Raw genomic sequence first — 13,781 nt, forward strand, 5'->3', positions numbered from 1 at the left:
GCGCGGGCGACCAGGCACAAAATATCCTCGACGAAACTGGTGATAGTCTCGTTTGGTCAGTGTGTCCTCATTCGAAGAAGGTCCTCGGCCTTCTCCCGTCAATATTGGTTGGCGAATGTCCGTCTCAGCGTATCCTTGCAGGCGTTCCACGAGATCAAGGAAGTCTCGCGATTCTCGAACCAGTGCCTGGCTGTCCCTTCGAGCGCAAAGCAAAGACTCTGCAGGCGATGTCCGTCCGTCCATCGGTTGTGCTGGGCCACTCGCTCGTACTGGTGTAGCCAGTCCTCGATGTCTTCATAAGGCTCACCGTGGAAGGACGCGGGCGTACGGGCAGCGACGGGTAGGACAACAACGGGTGGAGTCGTCATCGTCGCGGTCTTCTTCTTTGGTTTCTGCGGCAGGGGTCCGAGTTCCGGGGGTAGGCCTTGTTTACGTCGACTTGACCGGGCCTTGGTCTGGTCTTCTGCGAAGGGTAGCCTCCCGGGGCTGAGCACGTCACTTGGCCGGCGTGTTTCGGAGGGGTACGGTCCACGGGCCTAGAATTCAAATACCCCGCACCTCCACCAAAACGTCACGAATGACAAGTGGTGAGGCGATAATAACTAGAGAAACTAAACGTTTAATGGGGCGAACTTGTGCCCAAAAATAAAAAAAAAGGAACAGAATAAAGCAGAGGGTCGAGGGCGTCGAAGTCGTCGTGACAGCAGAATCGAACGCTGGGGCCAAACTGACTCCGCTCGCCATGCGGAGTCCCTTATGTACCCTCGTGGATTTCTGGATCATTCGGCGTAGAACGTTCGGTACGTAGAACTTTCGGAACTCGGTCAGACGAGAATGTTCTAGAACTTGCGAGAAGGCCAGGTTGAAAGAATAAATAAAAGGACAGTCGAATGACTGGAATAGAACCTACACCTTCCGCGAGACAGTCAAGCGCGGTAACCACGCGGCCAGGCACGCGCTTTTTTTTTTTCTTTATTGCATGATGTGAGTCAAACGCACAAGTTGAAAATACACACGCACATAAGACACTAAAAGTCCTCAGCCGACTTGGCTGACGTCGGGAACTGTTAAAAGTCCTTGAGGGCAGAGAGCCCATCAAGAAGAGGCAACCACTCTGGGGGTGGTTGCAGTGGATTGAACATTTCCTTGGAGAAACACATCTGCTCTACAAAGTATTCATAAACAGGACGCACATCAACATCTGCGTGTCGCACAGCCATGCGGCATCGCCATATGCTGTGCAGGCTGAGCAGCAGGAGCATGTCGAAAGGAACACCATTTTCATCTTATACAGCTAAGTAACGTATGCCATGTGGCGTTAATGGGAGGTCTTTTTTGAGGGTCCTTTGGAGGACATGCCAAAAAAAGACAGCGTGCCAACAGTCTAGAAAGACGTTCTCAACTGTCTCTTGCTTTTTGCAAAGGATGCAGTTGTCAGACCATGCCACTGGCAGGCCTTTTTCAACCAAACAGGCTTTGACAGGAAGCGTCTGACTGTGCAGCTTGAAAAATAAGATTTTCACGTTCGGGGGCATCAGCATTCTTTTGACTCGTTTTAACACGTTTTGCCCTGGACCTGCACTATACAAAAAACGATACATGGGAATGGGAAAAAGTAAATCAATCAATTCTGTCGTTAGTCGTTTATGTGACACTTCAGACAAGTACTCAAGCGAGAAACGAGTGACTAAAAAACAATACGCTCCCACAACTTATTTAAAATAAAACGCACACAGGCACTTTAGTCCTCGCTCGATGAAACAACAAAACCAGGAATCGCTCTGCTCAGCCGAACTTGAATGATGGTTCGCAAAAAAGGGTCTTTTTGGTCGCGGAGAAAAATAAATCTGCTCACCAACTGCCTCACAAACAAATGACACAGGCCGAGACCACCGGCTTTGAGACTACGAAAAAGATTAGTGCGGCTCGTACGTTCCCACACAGAGCACCGAATAAAAACTGCGAAGACACGGTGCATACGTTGTACGTTGATTCGCGGGCAGTGCAGTACCCGCAAGATTAACCACACCTTGGCTGCAAGAAACGCACTGCAGACAGCTGCGCTAGCGAAGATTGATAACCCCCCCACCTCTCAACTTGGTCGCCTTTTCGCGTAAAGCTTAAACTTGACCGCGTCAATACTCGTCGTTGGTGCGGTAGTACGCGAAGGGAACCGCCAGATAGCGGGGCGGCGATTCGGTCCATACAACACGTTCAAAGACAACCGGCGTTGAAGGCCAATTGCCGTGCCACAACCCCAAACACTTTTCCCAATTAACAGAACTACATGTATTGTCACAAAACATTTCCGATGGCTCTATGGCTTTGATGAAACTTTCTTTGTCCACACAAAAAATCGCCACATCGTCCGCGTACGACAAAATACGCACTTCAGTAGCTTGTTACTGAAACCCCCGGATGAACTCACTCCGAATAATACTTAAACAAAACGGCTCGAGAAAAATACAAAACAGCAAAGGTGAAAGTGCACAGCCCTGTCGCACTGAAGAAAAAAGCCGAATGCGCTCGCTGACAGACTTGTTTACAACAAATCTAGTCGCGCAATTTTTGTACACCATGCGCACGCCATCACACAGAACAGAACCTAAACTAACATGGCTTAAAAATGAAAAAAGAATTTCGTGCGACACGCGGTCGAAGGCCTTTTCTAGATCTACTTGTAACCATAGCAACCCTTCGCACCATAGCGTCGCAGCACTCCAAAATACTACGGGCGACATGTATGTTTGTAACTATGCGTCTCCCTCTTGTTCCACACGTCTGGTGTGGGCTGACGATAACTCCTATAACGCTTTGCAAACGTTCCGCTAAGATCTTCATCAGAATTTTATAATCAACGTTCGTTAGTGTGATCGGGCGGTACGAACCAACGAAACGGAGTTTTATAGGGTCGTCGCTTTTCGGTATGAAAATGGTGTGCGTGCATAGAAACGAAGGAGGCAAAACATTAAGTCTGTACGCTTCACGAAAGACGCAGTGCAAAATAGGGGCAACTTGTTCTTTAAACTCTTTGTAAAACTCGGCGCCCAAACCGTCCGGTCCTGGCGCCTTTCCGATCTGCAAATTGTCGATCGCCTTTTCAACTTCCCATAACATCATGGGCTGCTCCAACTTTTCCTGCAATTCATCCGAAAGGCGCGGCATTAACGGTAAATAATAGGCTCCAAACTCATCCTTTTTGAGCGTGCAGTAGCTGAAAAGGTCTTTATAGTAGTCGACGAAAGCCCGTTCGATTACGTTTTTATCGCGTGACAGAACCCCTTGATACAAAATCTCGCCGATGTCACTCTTACTGGCGTAAGTCTTTTCCTCCCCTATCGCCCTTTTCGTGGGTATCTCAACGCACGATAACCCCTTGAACTGCGCACGTACCTTAGCCCCCCTATACCATTCGGTATCAAGGACCTCGAGGCGTTTCCTGATACTAGTAATCTCGTTGAAAAAGATACGAGGCGAAAGGCATTCTTTTTGGACCAACTTCTGAAGAAGTTCGTTTAAATCACGCGTTTCTTTTTCTTCATCGTGCTTCAAGGAACTGGAGCGTTCAATAGCTGCCATCTTCGTTTCCTGTTTAAATAACTCCCATTTAACGCCAAACGCCTCCCCTTTCGCGCTTGCCAACTCCTCCAGCTTTTGGCGCACTGCCTTAGAAAAACAATCGTCCTTGAGAAGCTTGGCATTAAACTTCCATAAACCCCACACGAACTTCTTCGGCGCCTCTTTAGGGGAACAAATTTTAAAAGAAACAAGAGCATGGTCACTGAAAGAGACGTGGTCGACCGCATACTGCTTGCACGCTCTAACAAGGTCGAGCGTAACGTACGCACGATCCAAGCGCGCATGACTGGCGTTTTGAAAATGCGTATACTGCACCTCTCTCCCACTCGACGCGCAAAGTGCAACATCTTCCAAATCATAACGATCGACCATGCCATTTAAGAAATCTGTACTGTTATCCCTGAACCGCGCACTGTTCGATCTGTCCTGCGCTGCACAAAAACAGTTAGAATCCCCTAACAAAATAACGATGCGGTCCGATTGCAGATACTGTTCGATGAACTCGAAAAAAAAAAAAAACGTTCATCTGCCTTCGTAGGGGCGTAAATACAAAGCACGCAAAACTTGACATTTGAAAAGAAAAAATCGCACAAAACAAAGCGCCCCGCATCACAGCTAATGACTTGCTCTACGGTCGGGCCAGGCACGCGCTTGCTCGCCAACGCGCGTGGCAATACGACTACTTGATTGGGGGCCAATCATTTACCGCCAACGTTTATCATAGCCTCACGTTGGGGTTTGCAAAACGCCGGGCACGCGCTCATTTCCACACGTTGTTAAGATTGGGACGCTCTCGTTATCGTAGCGTTTGGGCACAATCCACTGCCCGTATCTATGTCCAGCCATACATTTCGAGCAGTCTTGTGTGAATCCGCAGTACAGTCAGAGGGATAGCTGCCACACGTCATGGGAAAGTAACAGGGCGTCGACGTCGCGTTCACGTACCCAGGGATGCAAGAACCAAAGTGTTTGGAACAAAATAAAAATCTGTCGATTTTGTTTCGACCGCTTTCTTTTTTGATGTGAGTTTTGTAGCGAGGGAAAGCGTTACTCCTGGCATGAGCTCTTGGCATTGACAGTGTAATCACGGCGTTTTTTTATGATATATATATATATATTGTAACGATCGTACGTGTAGCACACAGAGTGACAAGGGGTTAGGGATACAAAACTTTCCGCTGGCGGAACGACGGTCCGGTTGCCGGCCTGCCTCCCGAGTCCCGACTGCCTCGTCCCAGCGGCGAAACTCGCCAAACCACTTCCCTCCTCCCTCCGGCCCGGGGGACTTCGTCGCATGCACGGTGCACGTGTTCAGGAACCGGCGGGCCCCCAAGGCCGGAGCGAGTCGAGCCCGTCTCCGCTGTGACGACGACCGGTTTTAGGGAAGGGGAGCACAGCAAGCGGCCCGCCGCGTAACACCATTGGCAACTCATTTATTTTCACGCTGCAAATTCCTCCCTGTTCAGCTGAAGAGGTCCCAATCTCAGCATTAACACCCACGACACACACCAAGAATTTCACGCGCATAAATTATACACCAAAGAAAACCGCAAGCGCAGCATCTGGACACACAAGCACTTCATGCCAGAAGAAATAAGCGGCAACGGAGGACTTAGTGCACATACAATTGTCACACCCGACCCTTCCTTTGTTCAAGTCGTGCACTGCGTCGGAGTCCATGATCTGCCGGGTTTGTGGTCACTGAACTAGCACTTTCACTTTGAGCTCTCGACGGTTCCGGAGTGTTCGGTACGTCCACGGCATCAAAGAACTCGTCCTCCGAACTCTCATCACTCGCTTGGTCAACCCCCGCCGAGGCATCCTCCCCCATCTCACCGTCCCCGTCGGGGTCTCCCGGACGTTCGTAGTACGGTTTTTGGCCGTGCCACGTTCACGATGTCCTTCCGGCGCCCGGTGCGGTCGACAATTTCCCAGTTGTTCGCTCCGGTCTGGCGCAGCAGTCTGAAGAGTCCATGGAAGGGGTGCAGGAACTTCGTGGTCCGATTGCGTTTGCGGATGGGCGTCCGAATGTAGACCAGGTCTCCTGTGCGAAAAGTGGCCTCCCTTCTGTTGACGTCATACCTCTGTTTATTCTTCCGCTGTGCTTCCAGCTCACGAGAGGAAACAAGCTCTCTGGCTCTTTGCCACTTCTGCAGCTCCTCTTGGTTGCTCGGGGCCCGCACCTCGTCGGACTGTACTCCTAGTGCCGCATCAAGGGGTAGCGTTGCCTCTCGTCCGTGCAAGAGGAAGAAGGGCGTGAACTTCGTCGTGTCATGCACAGAGGTATTGTAGGCAAAGGTCGCGTATGGTAGAAAACGGTCCCAGTCCCGATGATCAGCCGACACGTACATGCTTATCATGTGCGAGAGAGTGCGGTTAAATCTCTCGCACAACCCATTCGTCTGCGGGTGGTAGGCAGTGGCCCGGTGGTGATTCGTGGCGGTCAATCGGAAGAGCTCTTCTATCATATCCGCAAAGAAGTGCTTTCTCCTGTCGGTGATCAGGCTTAGGGGAGCTCCGTGTCGAAGCACGACGCGCTCCAAAAAGTGTTTTGCGGCGCTTGCCGCTGTCGCATCGGGAGTTGCGACCGCCTCCGCCCATTTGGTATGGTAGTCCGTGATGACGAGAACGTAGCGATTGCCATCAGTCGTCCTGGTAAGGGGCCCCAGGAAATTCATCCCTACCTGCTGAAATGGCTTGGGGCTGGGCGGTATCGGCTGTAGCTTTCCTGCAGTCATCAAGGGTGGCGTCTTCTTCGTCTGACAATCAGGACATGACCGCACATGGCTGCGCACGGCTCGAAACATCCTCGGCCAGTAATACCTCTGGCGCACTCTCTCCCAGGTCCTCTTGACTCCCAAATACCCGCTGGTCAAATCATCGTGGCACGATAACAAGACTTCTTTACGTAGCTCGCGGGGGACAGCCAAGGCTGACCGGAACTTCTCGAACCCTCTTGCCCGGCGATACAGTGCTCCATCGAGCAGGTGAAAGGCCCGGGCAACGCGCTTCGTTTTCGCTGCGACGGGTGCCTCCGGCTCCTCGAGGTGGTCGATGAGCGCCTTGAAAAAGCCATCCTCTTTTTGCAATTTTGGCACGTCGATTTCTCGCAAGGCCAGCAGCGGGTACTCGCTCTCATCGTCGTTGGTCTGCTGCTCTACTGGTAGTCGTGAGAGAGCGTCGGCGTTCATGTTCTTTCTGCCCGGGCGGTGCGTCACGGTTGCGTTGTATTCCTGCAGCAAAATACTCCACCGGACGAGTCTTCCGTTAGGATTTTTGGCGTTCATTAGCCACGTCAGGCTAGACTGATCCGTGATAATCGTAAAATGGCTTCCGAAAATATACGGCCTAAACTGTCGGCACGCGTACACAACCGCGAGGCACTCCTGTTCCACTGTCGAGTAGTTCTGCTCCGCTCGATTGAGATGTCGACTCACGTACGCCACCACCCTCTCCTGGCCGTCCTTCCTCTGAACGAGGACCGCGCCGATCCCATACCCACAGGCGTCCGTGTGAACCTCAGTGGGCAAGTCTGGATCGAAGTGACACAAAATGGGAGCCGTGGTCAAGCACCTCTTCAGAGCCTTGAATGCCCGATCGCAGTCATCACCCCAGTGGAAAGTGACCTGCTTTCGCGTGAGGTCGGTGAGGGGTCTGGCGATGTTTGCGAAGTCACGTATGAATCGCCTGTAGTAATTGCAGAGGCCGAGAAAACTCTGCACGTCGCGCCTTGACCTCGGCACTCGAAAGTCGCTCACAGCTCTCAGCTTCTCGGGATCAGGTCGAACAGTCACTCCGTTGATCACATGTCCCAGGTATCGAATCTCCTCGGCACCAAATGTGCATTTGGAGGGCTGTAGGCGCAAGTTGGCCTCGTGGAGGGCTCCGAAAACGTCCCGAAGATCACACAGGTGCTGCTCGATCGTCCTGGAGTAGACCACGATATCGTCCAGATATGCGAGGCACACCCTCCACAGCATTGTCGACAGGACTTCGTTTATCATGCGTTGGAAGGTGGCCAGTGCATTGCAGAGCCCGAATGGGACTACATTGAACTCGTACAAGCCTGAACTGCACGAAAACGCCGTCTTCTCCTTGTCCTTTTCATCAATGGCGACCTGCCAATATCCGCTGGCCAAGTCAAGCGTCGTGAAGTACCTTGCTCCCTGCAGGGCGTCGACAATGTCGTCGATCCTTGGCAATGGGTGAACATCTTTCTTGGTGAGCTCATTCACTCGTCGAAAATCCACGCAAAACCTCCAGGTATCATTCCGCTTTTTGACGAGTACCACTGGCGATGACCAAGGGCTGGACGATTCGCGAATCACGCCGTTACCGAGCATCTCGTAGACTTGCTCCTGGCTCACAGTTCGCTCATACGGTGAGTGCCGGTACGGGTTCTGTCGAAGTGGGGTCGCGCTGCCTGTGTCGATGCCATGAGTCACGACATGAGTCCTTCCAGGCGGAGAATCGGGCGATGCGAAGAGATGACTGTACTCACTCACAAGATTCTGTAGGCGTTCTCTTTCGCTTGGCTCCAAGGTCCCTCCGAACCTGGAGCCTTCCCTGGCTCCAGGTGTCTCCGAGGTCAGTGGAGCGGCGACGCCCAGCTGAACATCGGCGATAGGGATCGCGTTTCCCATTTTCGTGCCTTTAGCAACAAAAAGCTCAGAACCGCCGGGATTGGCCACTCGCACGCATCCGATACCTACGGAAAGTTAGGTGATGGTACGAGCAATCACTGGACGCTGTTTAGAGTGATTGCCAGCCGCAGGTTCAATTACGGCCAGTCCGTTCATGTCAGCGCTCACCAACACCACGGCCTCGGAGCGTGGTGGCATGCAAACCTCTTCGCAGCAGTATACGGGCACGTCTCCTGTAGTGGTAGATTCGTGACCGGTAAGCCCGAACTTTTGTCCCAGCAAATAAATGCACTTGTCAGGGAAATCCAGTACCAGGCCCGCAGTGCGACAAAATGGCAGGCCGCATAGCACGTCGTAGTCAAAACCTTCGATCACGAGGAAACGCTCCCAAAGCTTGTTGACCCCGATTGTTATCTCAAGTTCAACTTCGCCACGCGGCACTATAACTGCGCCACTGATCACCCTCACACTTATACCCGAGGGGCTGCACTTCAAAGGGGCCTTGATCGTGTTGAGAAATCTTCCCGAAATCACATTAACTGCCGATCCCGTGTAGAGAATGAGAGACGTCTTCTCACCATGCACTGTTGCCGGCAGCATAGCCAGGTGGCTCTTTGCGAAAGTCGCGAGAAGTGGCTCACCCTTTGCTTCCCCGGGAGGCGGCCTTAGTCCCGGGCGGGTTCGTTTCCCGACGGAACGTCGCGTCTTGGGCAGCTCCTCTGGATATGTCCCACTCTTCCGCATTTAAAGCAGATAGGCTGACCGTTGGCGGCGCGTGTCGTGCGCGCGGGGAATGCGGGCCTTCTGGCATTGTACTCGGTGAGCGGTTTAAGCACTTCGGTCAGAGTTTTGAAGAAGCTGCCTACCTCCGATTGCAGTTGTGGCGACGACGTAACCTCAGGAGGTGGCTCAGACGGCTGTTGGTAGAAACCCGGTGCTGTCATCCCTTGTGGCGTTGCTCCTTGGGGGTCCAAGAAAGCTTGGCTGGCTCGTACCTCCTGACTCGCGTGTTGCGACGGCCGAGTGTTGAATCCCGGCAGTGGATGTGACGGCATAGCCCACATATTATGTTTGGCCATCTCACTTGCTTGGGTCAGACGCTGGAGTGTGTCGAGGAAGTCGGCTGTGGTCTGCGGGTTGGCCAGAACGACTCGTTCCAGCATTTCTGGCCTGAGGCCGCGGGTCAGCTGTTGGAGCTTTTCCTCCTCTGTCATGGCCTCGTTGACTCGAGCGCAGAGCTGAAGTACATCGTAGAAGTACTGTTCCGGTAGCTCCGACGGCAGCTGGAACCGCTGGCTGAGTCGCAGATAGGCCCACTCCCGCATGCTGCGGTTCCCGAAGGTCTCCTTGAGCGCTGCCTTCCACGCTTCCCAGGTAGTTGGAGCGTTGGTCCCTCGGAGTGTCGTGGAGTACCATTTTCGGGCATTTCCATCAAGAGCAACGCACAGGTACTGCTCACGGCGCGTTCCGTCCCAACCGTTGAAATCCCCTGCCCGCTCGTAGAACAGCAGCCAGTCGCTGACGTCATCTTCCGGATCGCCTTGAAACACCGGTGGCGTAAACATAGACCTGAACGCCGCAGCTCCCGGTGTTCCGGCACCTGGGGTCTGGTTCGTGGCCATCGCCGCCGTGTTGATGATCCTCCCGCTCCGCAGAGCCCGTAAGTCGGCCGCTCCTTCTAGGCCGTCCGTGGTGTCGATGGTGTCGACTGAAGGCGCCGCACCAGCTTTGAAACCGCTGTCATATCGTAGAGTCTGGACCTACCCCGTACCTCCACCACTTGTAACGATCGTACGTGTAGGACACAGAGTGACAAGGGGTTAGGGATACAAAACTTTCCGCTGGCGGAACGACGGTCCGGTTGCCGGCCTGCCTCCCGAGTCCCGACTGCCTCGTCCCAGCGGCGAAACTCGCCAAACCACTTCCCTCCTCCCTCCGGCCCGGGGGACTTCGTCGCATGCACGGTGCACGTGTTCCGGAACCGGCGGGCCCCCAAGGCCGGAGCGAGTCGAGCCCGTCTCCGGTGTGACGACGACCGGTTTTAGGGAAGGGGAGCACAGCAAGCGGCCCGCCGCGTACCACCATTGGCAACTCATTTATTTTCACGCTACAATATATACGCTTCCCTCTCACGAAAGCTCCAACCACCACCCCGCCGAAATTTGGACCCAACCGTAACATTGTATAAACGTTTGCCCATCGCCCACCGCACAAATTCGACCGGTTTTTAAGTTGCGGATTGCTATCGGAGCGCATCTCCGCCCTGGGCGGCATTGCGCCCCGTAGAGAGATAGTGCAACCAACCTCTGCTGCGCTGTCATCGCGCGACGCAGCAGTGTCTGGTGCCACTATCTCTCCACGGAGCGCGGTGCCGCCGGGGCCGAGATGCGCTCCGATAGCATACCGAAACTTAAAAACCGGTCGAATTTGTGCGGTTTTTCAGAAAGCCGTAAAATGCTTCGCCTGCCTTCTATCGTTATGCAATTTGCTGATTTAGTGTTTTTCGATGATGCTGAGCAATTTTCTAATTTAAACTATGCCCTTAAACACAATATTAAAATAGTTGGTTACGCAGAAATAATTAACGAGTTAATTACGCAAAAATAATTAACAACTTAATTATCCCGGACTTTCATAATTTTCTTAAATGGGCCGCTGGCCCAGGACCAAAACGCCACAAGCCATTTTCGTTGCGATGAGTAGTTTTAGCAGGATCGATTTGGCCTGCGTTCTCTGGAACACCCTGTATATATACAGGGTGTTTTTTTGTTTTTTTTTAAGCTTAGCAGAATTTAAAAAGAAAAAAACGTAAAAGCTAGAGTGCCTGGCGGGCATTATATTCAAGAAACCATACAACTATAAAATAATTAATTAACTAAAATTGACTAATTACTTTTTAATCAGGGGCTTTAGGGCGCATGTTTATATTAGAGAAATGGTGGCAGTCAATGTTCAAAGCGAGCTCAGCTTTTAGAAATTGCGAATCGAGCTCATGGTTCGAGATATTCACCTCTTAAATTTGCAGTAGAAATCGGCCGATACCGAAACCAAAGCGGTGTGAGAAGCGCCGGGAGCACAACCCCCCTTCTACGTCAGCGGGAACACCCAGTGACGAAATTCGCGTCATGGCTTTGATTGACAGCGGCTCGCAGATGTTCGCAGGTTCCATTTGGCTGCTGGACAGATAATGGACGAGTCATCTGACGGACCCGCACGAGGCGCCTCGCTGGACGTGCGATATCAGTTATGAGTCATTTAGTCACGGTTGCAAGGAAGCGTGAAAATGCATTTATGGAAAGAAGAATGATTCAGAAGTTCCAAGTTTCACGGTGGAAATTTGAAACTTGATCGGGGATGATGAAATAAAGAAATAAGTTTAGTACTGGGTCGTTAAACTCGTAAAACACAAAGTTGGGGACAAGTTGACGGAGCGCACCGATTGGCCTATCACGACGATGACTTCGCGCTTTTTTCGCCGACGTCCAATCGGCGCGCTCCGCGAATTTTAGTCTCCAACTTTTTGTTTCACGAGTTTAGGGCCCTTGATAGCAAGATAAGTAATATATTCTGTGATCGCGGCTAACTTGAAGAGCACGCGGCTCGGTTCTTCGCTTAAGCCATAAGACAGCGATGAAGTGAATTCTCCTGCCATGTCAAGCTACTTCATCGAGGCACGGTGGATGTGGTGCGGGCGTGCGCCGAAATGAACGGGAATTATAGGCTAGCCGCGAGGTTGTATGCATCTCGCTACCCAGGACGGTCGGTTCCCACCCATATTACGATCGTGAGCGTTTTTAAAAAGTTTCTCGAAACGGGTTCCGTGTGTCAGCAAAGGCGCAAGAAAAACGTGATTTGTAATCACGATCTTGAGATAGATATCCTTGCGTTTGTGAGAGCCAACCCTGATGCCAGCACCCGACAAATTGCTCGAGGCTCGGGAAAAAGCGTAAGCTTTGTATGGAAGTTGCTGAAGAAGCACAACTTCCATCCCTACCATGTGTCCCTCCATCAAGACCTCACCGATTTTGACTGACAAAAGCGGCTGGACTTCTGCAACTGGGCTTTAATCCAGACGGAAGAGGACGAGGACTTCTTTCACAAGATAATCTGGACCAATGAGGCGAAGTTCTGCCGGGACGGTAACGCCAACTTTCACATTGCCCATTACTCGTCGGACGAGAACCCCCATTGGTTGAGGCAGCATAATCACACGGTCAAGTGGTTTGTCAACATGTGGTGTGGCATTTTGGGTAACAGACTGATCGGACCAATTTCTTTGAGGGAAACCTTAACGGCAACGACTACACGACGAATGTCTTGGACGGAGTCGTGGACAACTTTGCCTGCGACCTGCCGCTCGCCGTCCTTCAGCAAACGTGGTTCAAGCACGCGTACGGCGCACCTCACAACTTTGTGGCTCGCGCTAGAACGTGGCTGTGCTTCCGGCGCTCCTCACACCGCTTTGGTTTCGGTATCGGCCGATTTCTACTGCAAATTTAAGAGGTGAATATCTCGAACCATGAGCTCGATTCGCAATTTCTAAAAGCTGAGCTCGCTTTGAACATTGACTGCCACCATTTCTCTAATATAAACATGTGCCCTAAAGCCCCTGATTAAAAAGTTAATTATTCAATTTTAGTTAATTAATCATTTTACAGTTGCATGGCTTCTTGAATATAATGTCCGCCAGGCACTATATTTAAACTGCGCAGACCGCATTACTTTAGCTTTCATGGTTTTTTTTAAATTCTGTTAAGCTTAAAAAACACCTTATATATATATATATATATATATATATATATATATATATATATATATATATATATATATATATATATATATATATATATATTGTAACAGCGCAACTTCATCACCATCAACATCCACACTATCATTACCATCTACAACAGCGCACCGCCTGCACGGGCGGTGTGTGTCTCATGCTGGAGCTCGCGGGGCAGGATTGCTCCAGGGCTCGGCCAGTAAGCCGGTCTTTTTTATCTCCACCTCGTCTTTCTTACACATGGTGGAGGTCGGCAACGGTCTTCCCGCCCCTCTTCTCATTTGAAATCCGGGAGCTTCGTCACCGCAACATAACCGTCACCGCTGCCAAATCCAACCCCGTGGTTTCCTCGGGCAGCGCAACGATGACTACCAGCGCAACTCAGACAACCGGCACTCCACCGGTACCTGCCTTGACTGTGACGTCCCGCCAACGCGACCCCAGCGTTTTCGCTGGTGGCGGAGCCAGGATTTGAACTCTGGGCCTCCCAATATCCGGTCGGGTGTGACCCTGCGCGCCGATTGCGCGCAGGGTCACACCCGCGCGCAATCGCGCGCGGGCAGAGGGCAAGGCGCCCGACGGCAGCGCCACGCGCCGGCAGGGCGCAGCTGGGGGGGAGGCGCAGGGGCATTCGGGGTCGAAACGAGGAATAAAGAAGACGTAAGAAATCCTTCCTTGTTGTTACGTGTTCAGTGTTCTTCCGGGGTGGACCGCACGTACGAGAACCCGGGGCTTCCAGGCTGTGGGCAGGGAAACCTACAATATATATATATTGT

At 51.9% G+C, this 13,781-nt stretch overlaps 1 protein-coding gene across 1 annotated transcript; it reads right to left on the reverse strand.

Moving 5' to 3' along the window:
* Nucleotides 1–8,887: 8,887 nt before the first annotated feature.
* LOC115324885 lies at nt 8,888–9,844 on the reverse strand. Its single transcript, XM_029985585.2, has one exon. It carries the CDS (start codon nt 9,842–9,844, stop codon nt 8,888–8,890), a length of 957 nt encoding a protein of 318 aa, XP_029841445.2.
* Nucleotides 9,845–13,781: the final 3,937 nt, after the last annotated feature.

This window comes from Ixodes scapularis, unplaced genomic scaffold (genome assembly GCF_016920785.2).
Source record: "Ixodes scapularis isolate PalLabHiFi unplaced genomic scaffold, ASM1692078v2 PGA_scaffold3__209_contigs__length_174095766, whole genome shotgun sequence".
NCBI classification, from domain to species: domain Eukaryota; kingdom Metazoa; phylum Arthropoda; class Arachnida; order Ixodida; family Ixodidae; genus Ixodes; species Ixodes scapularis.

Excerpts from the sequence above, each read along its gene's own strand:
- LOC115324885 (XM_029985585.2), bottom strand. The coding sequence starts at position 9,844 with ATGGCCACGAACCAGACCCCAGGTGCCGGAACACCGGGAGCTGCGGCG.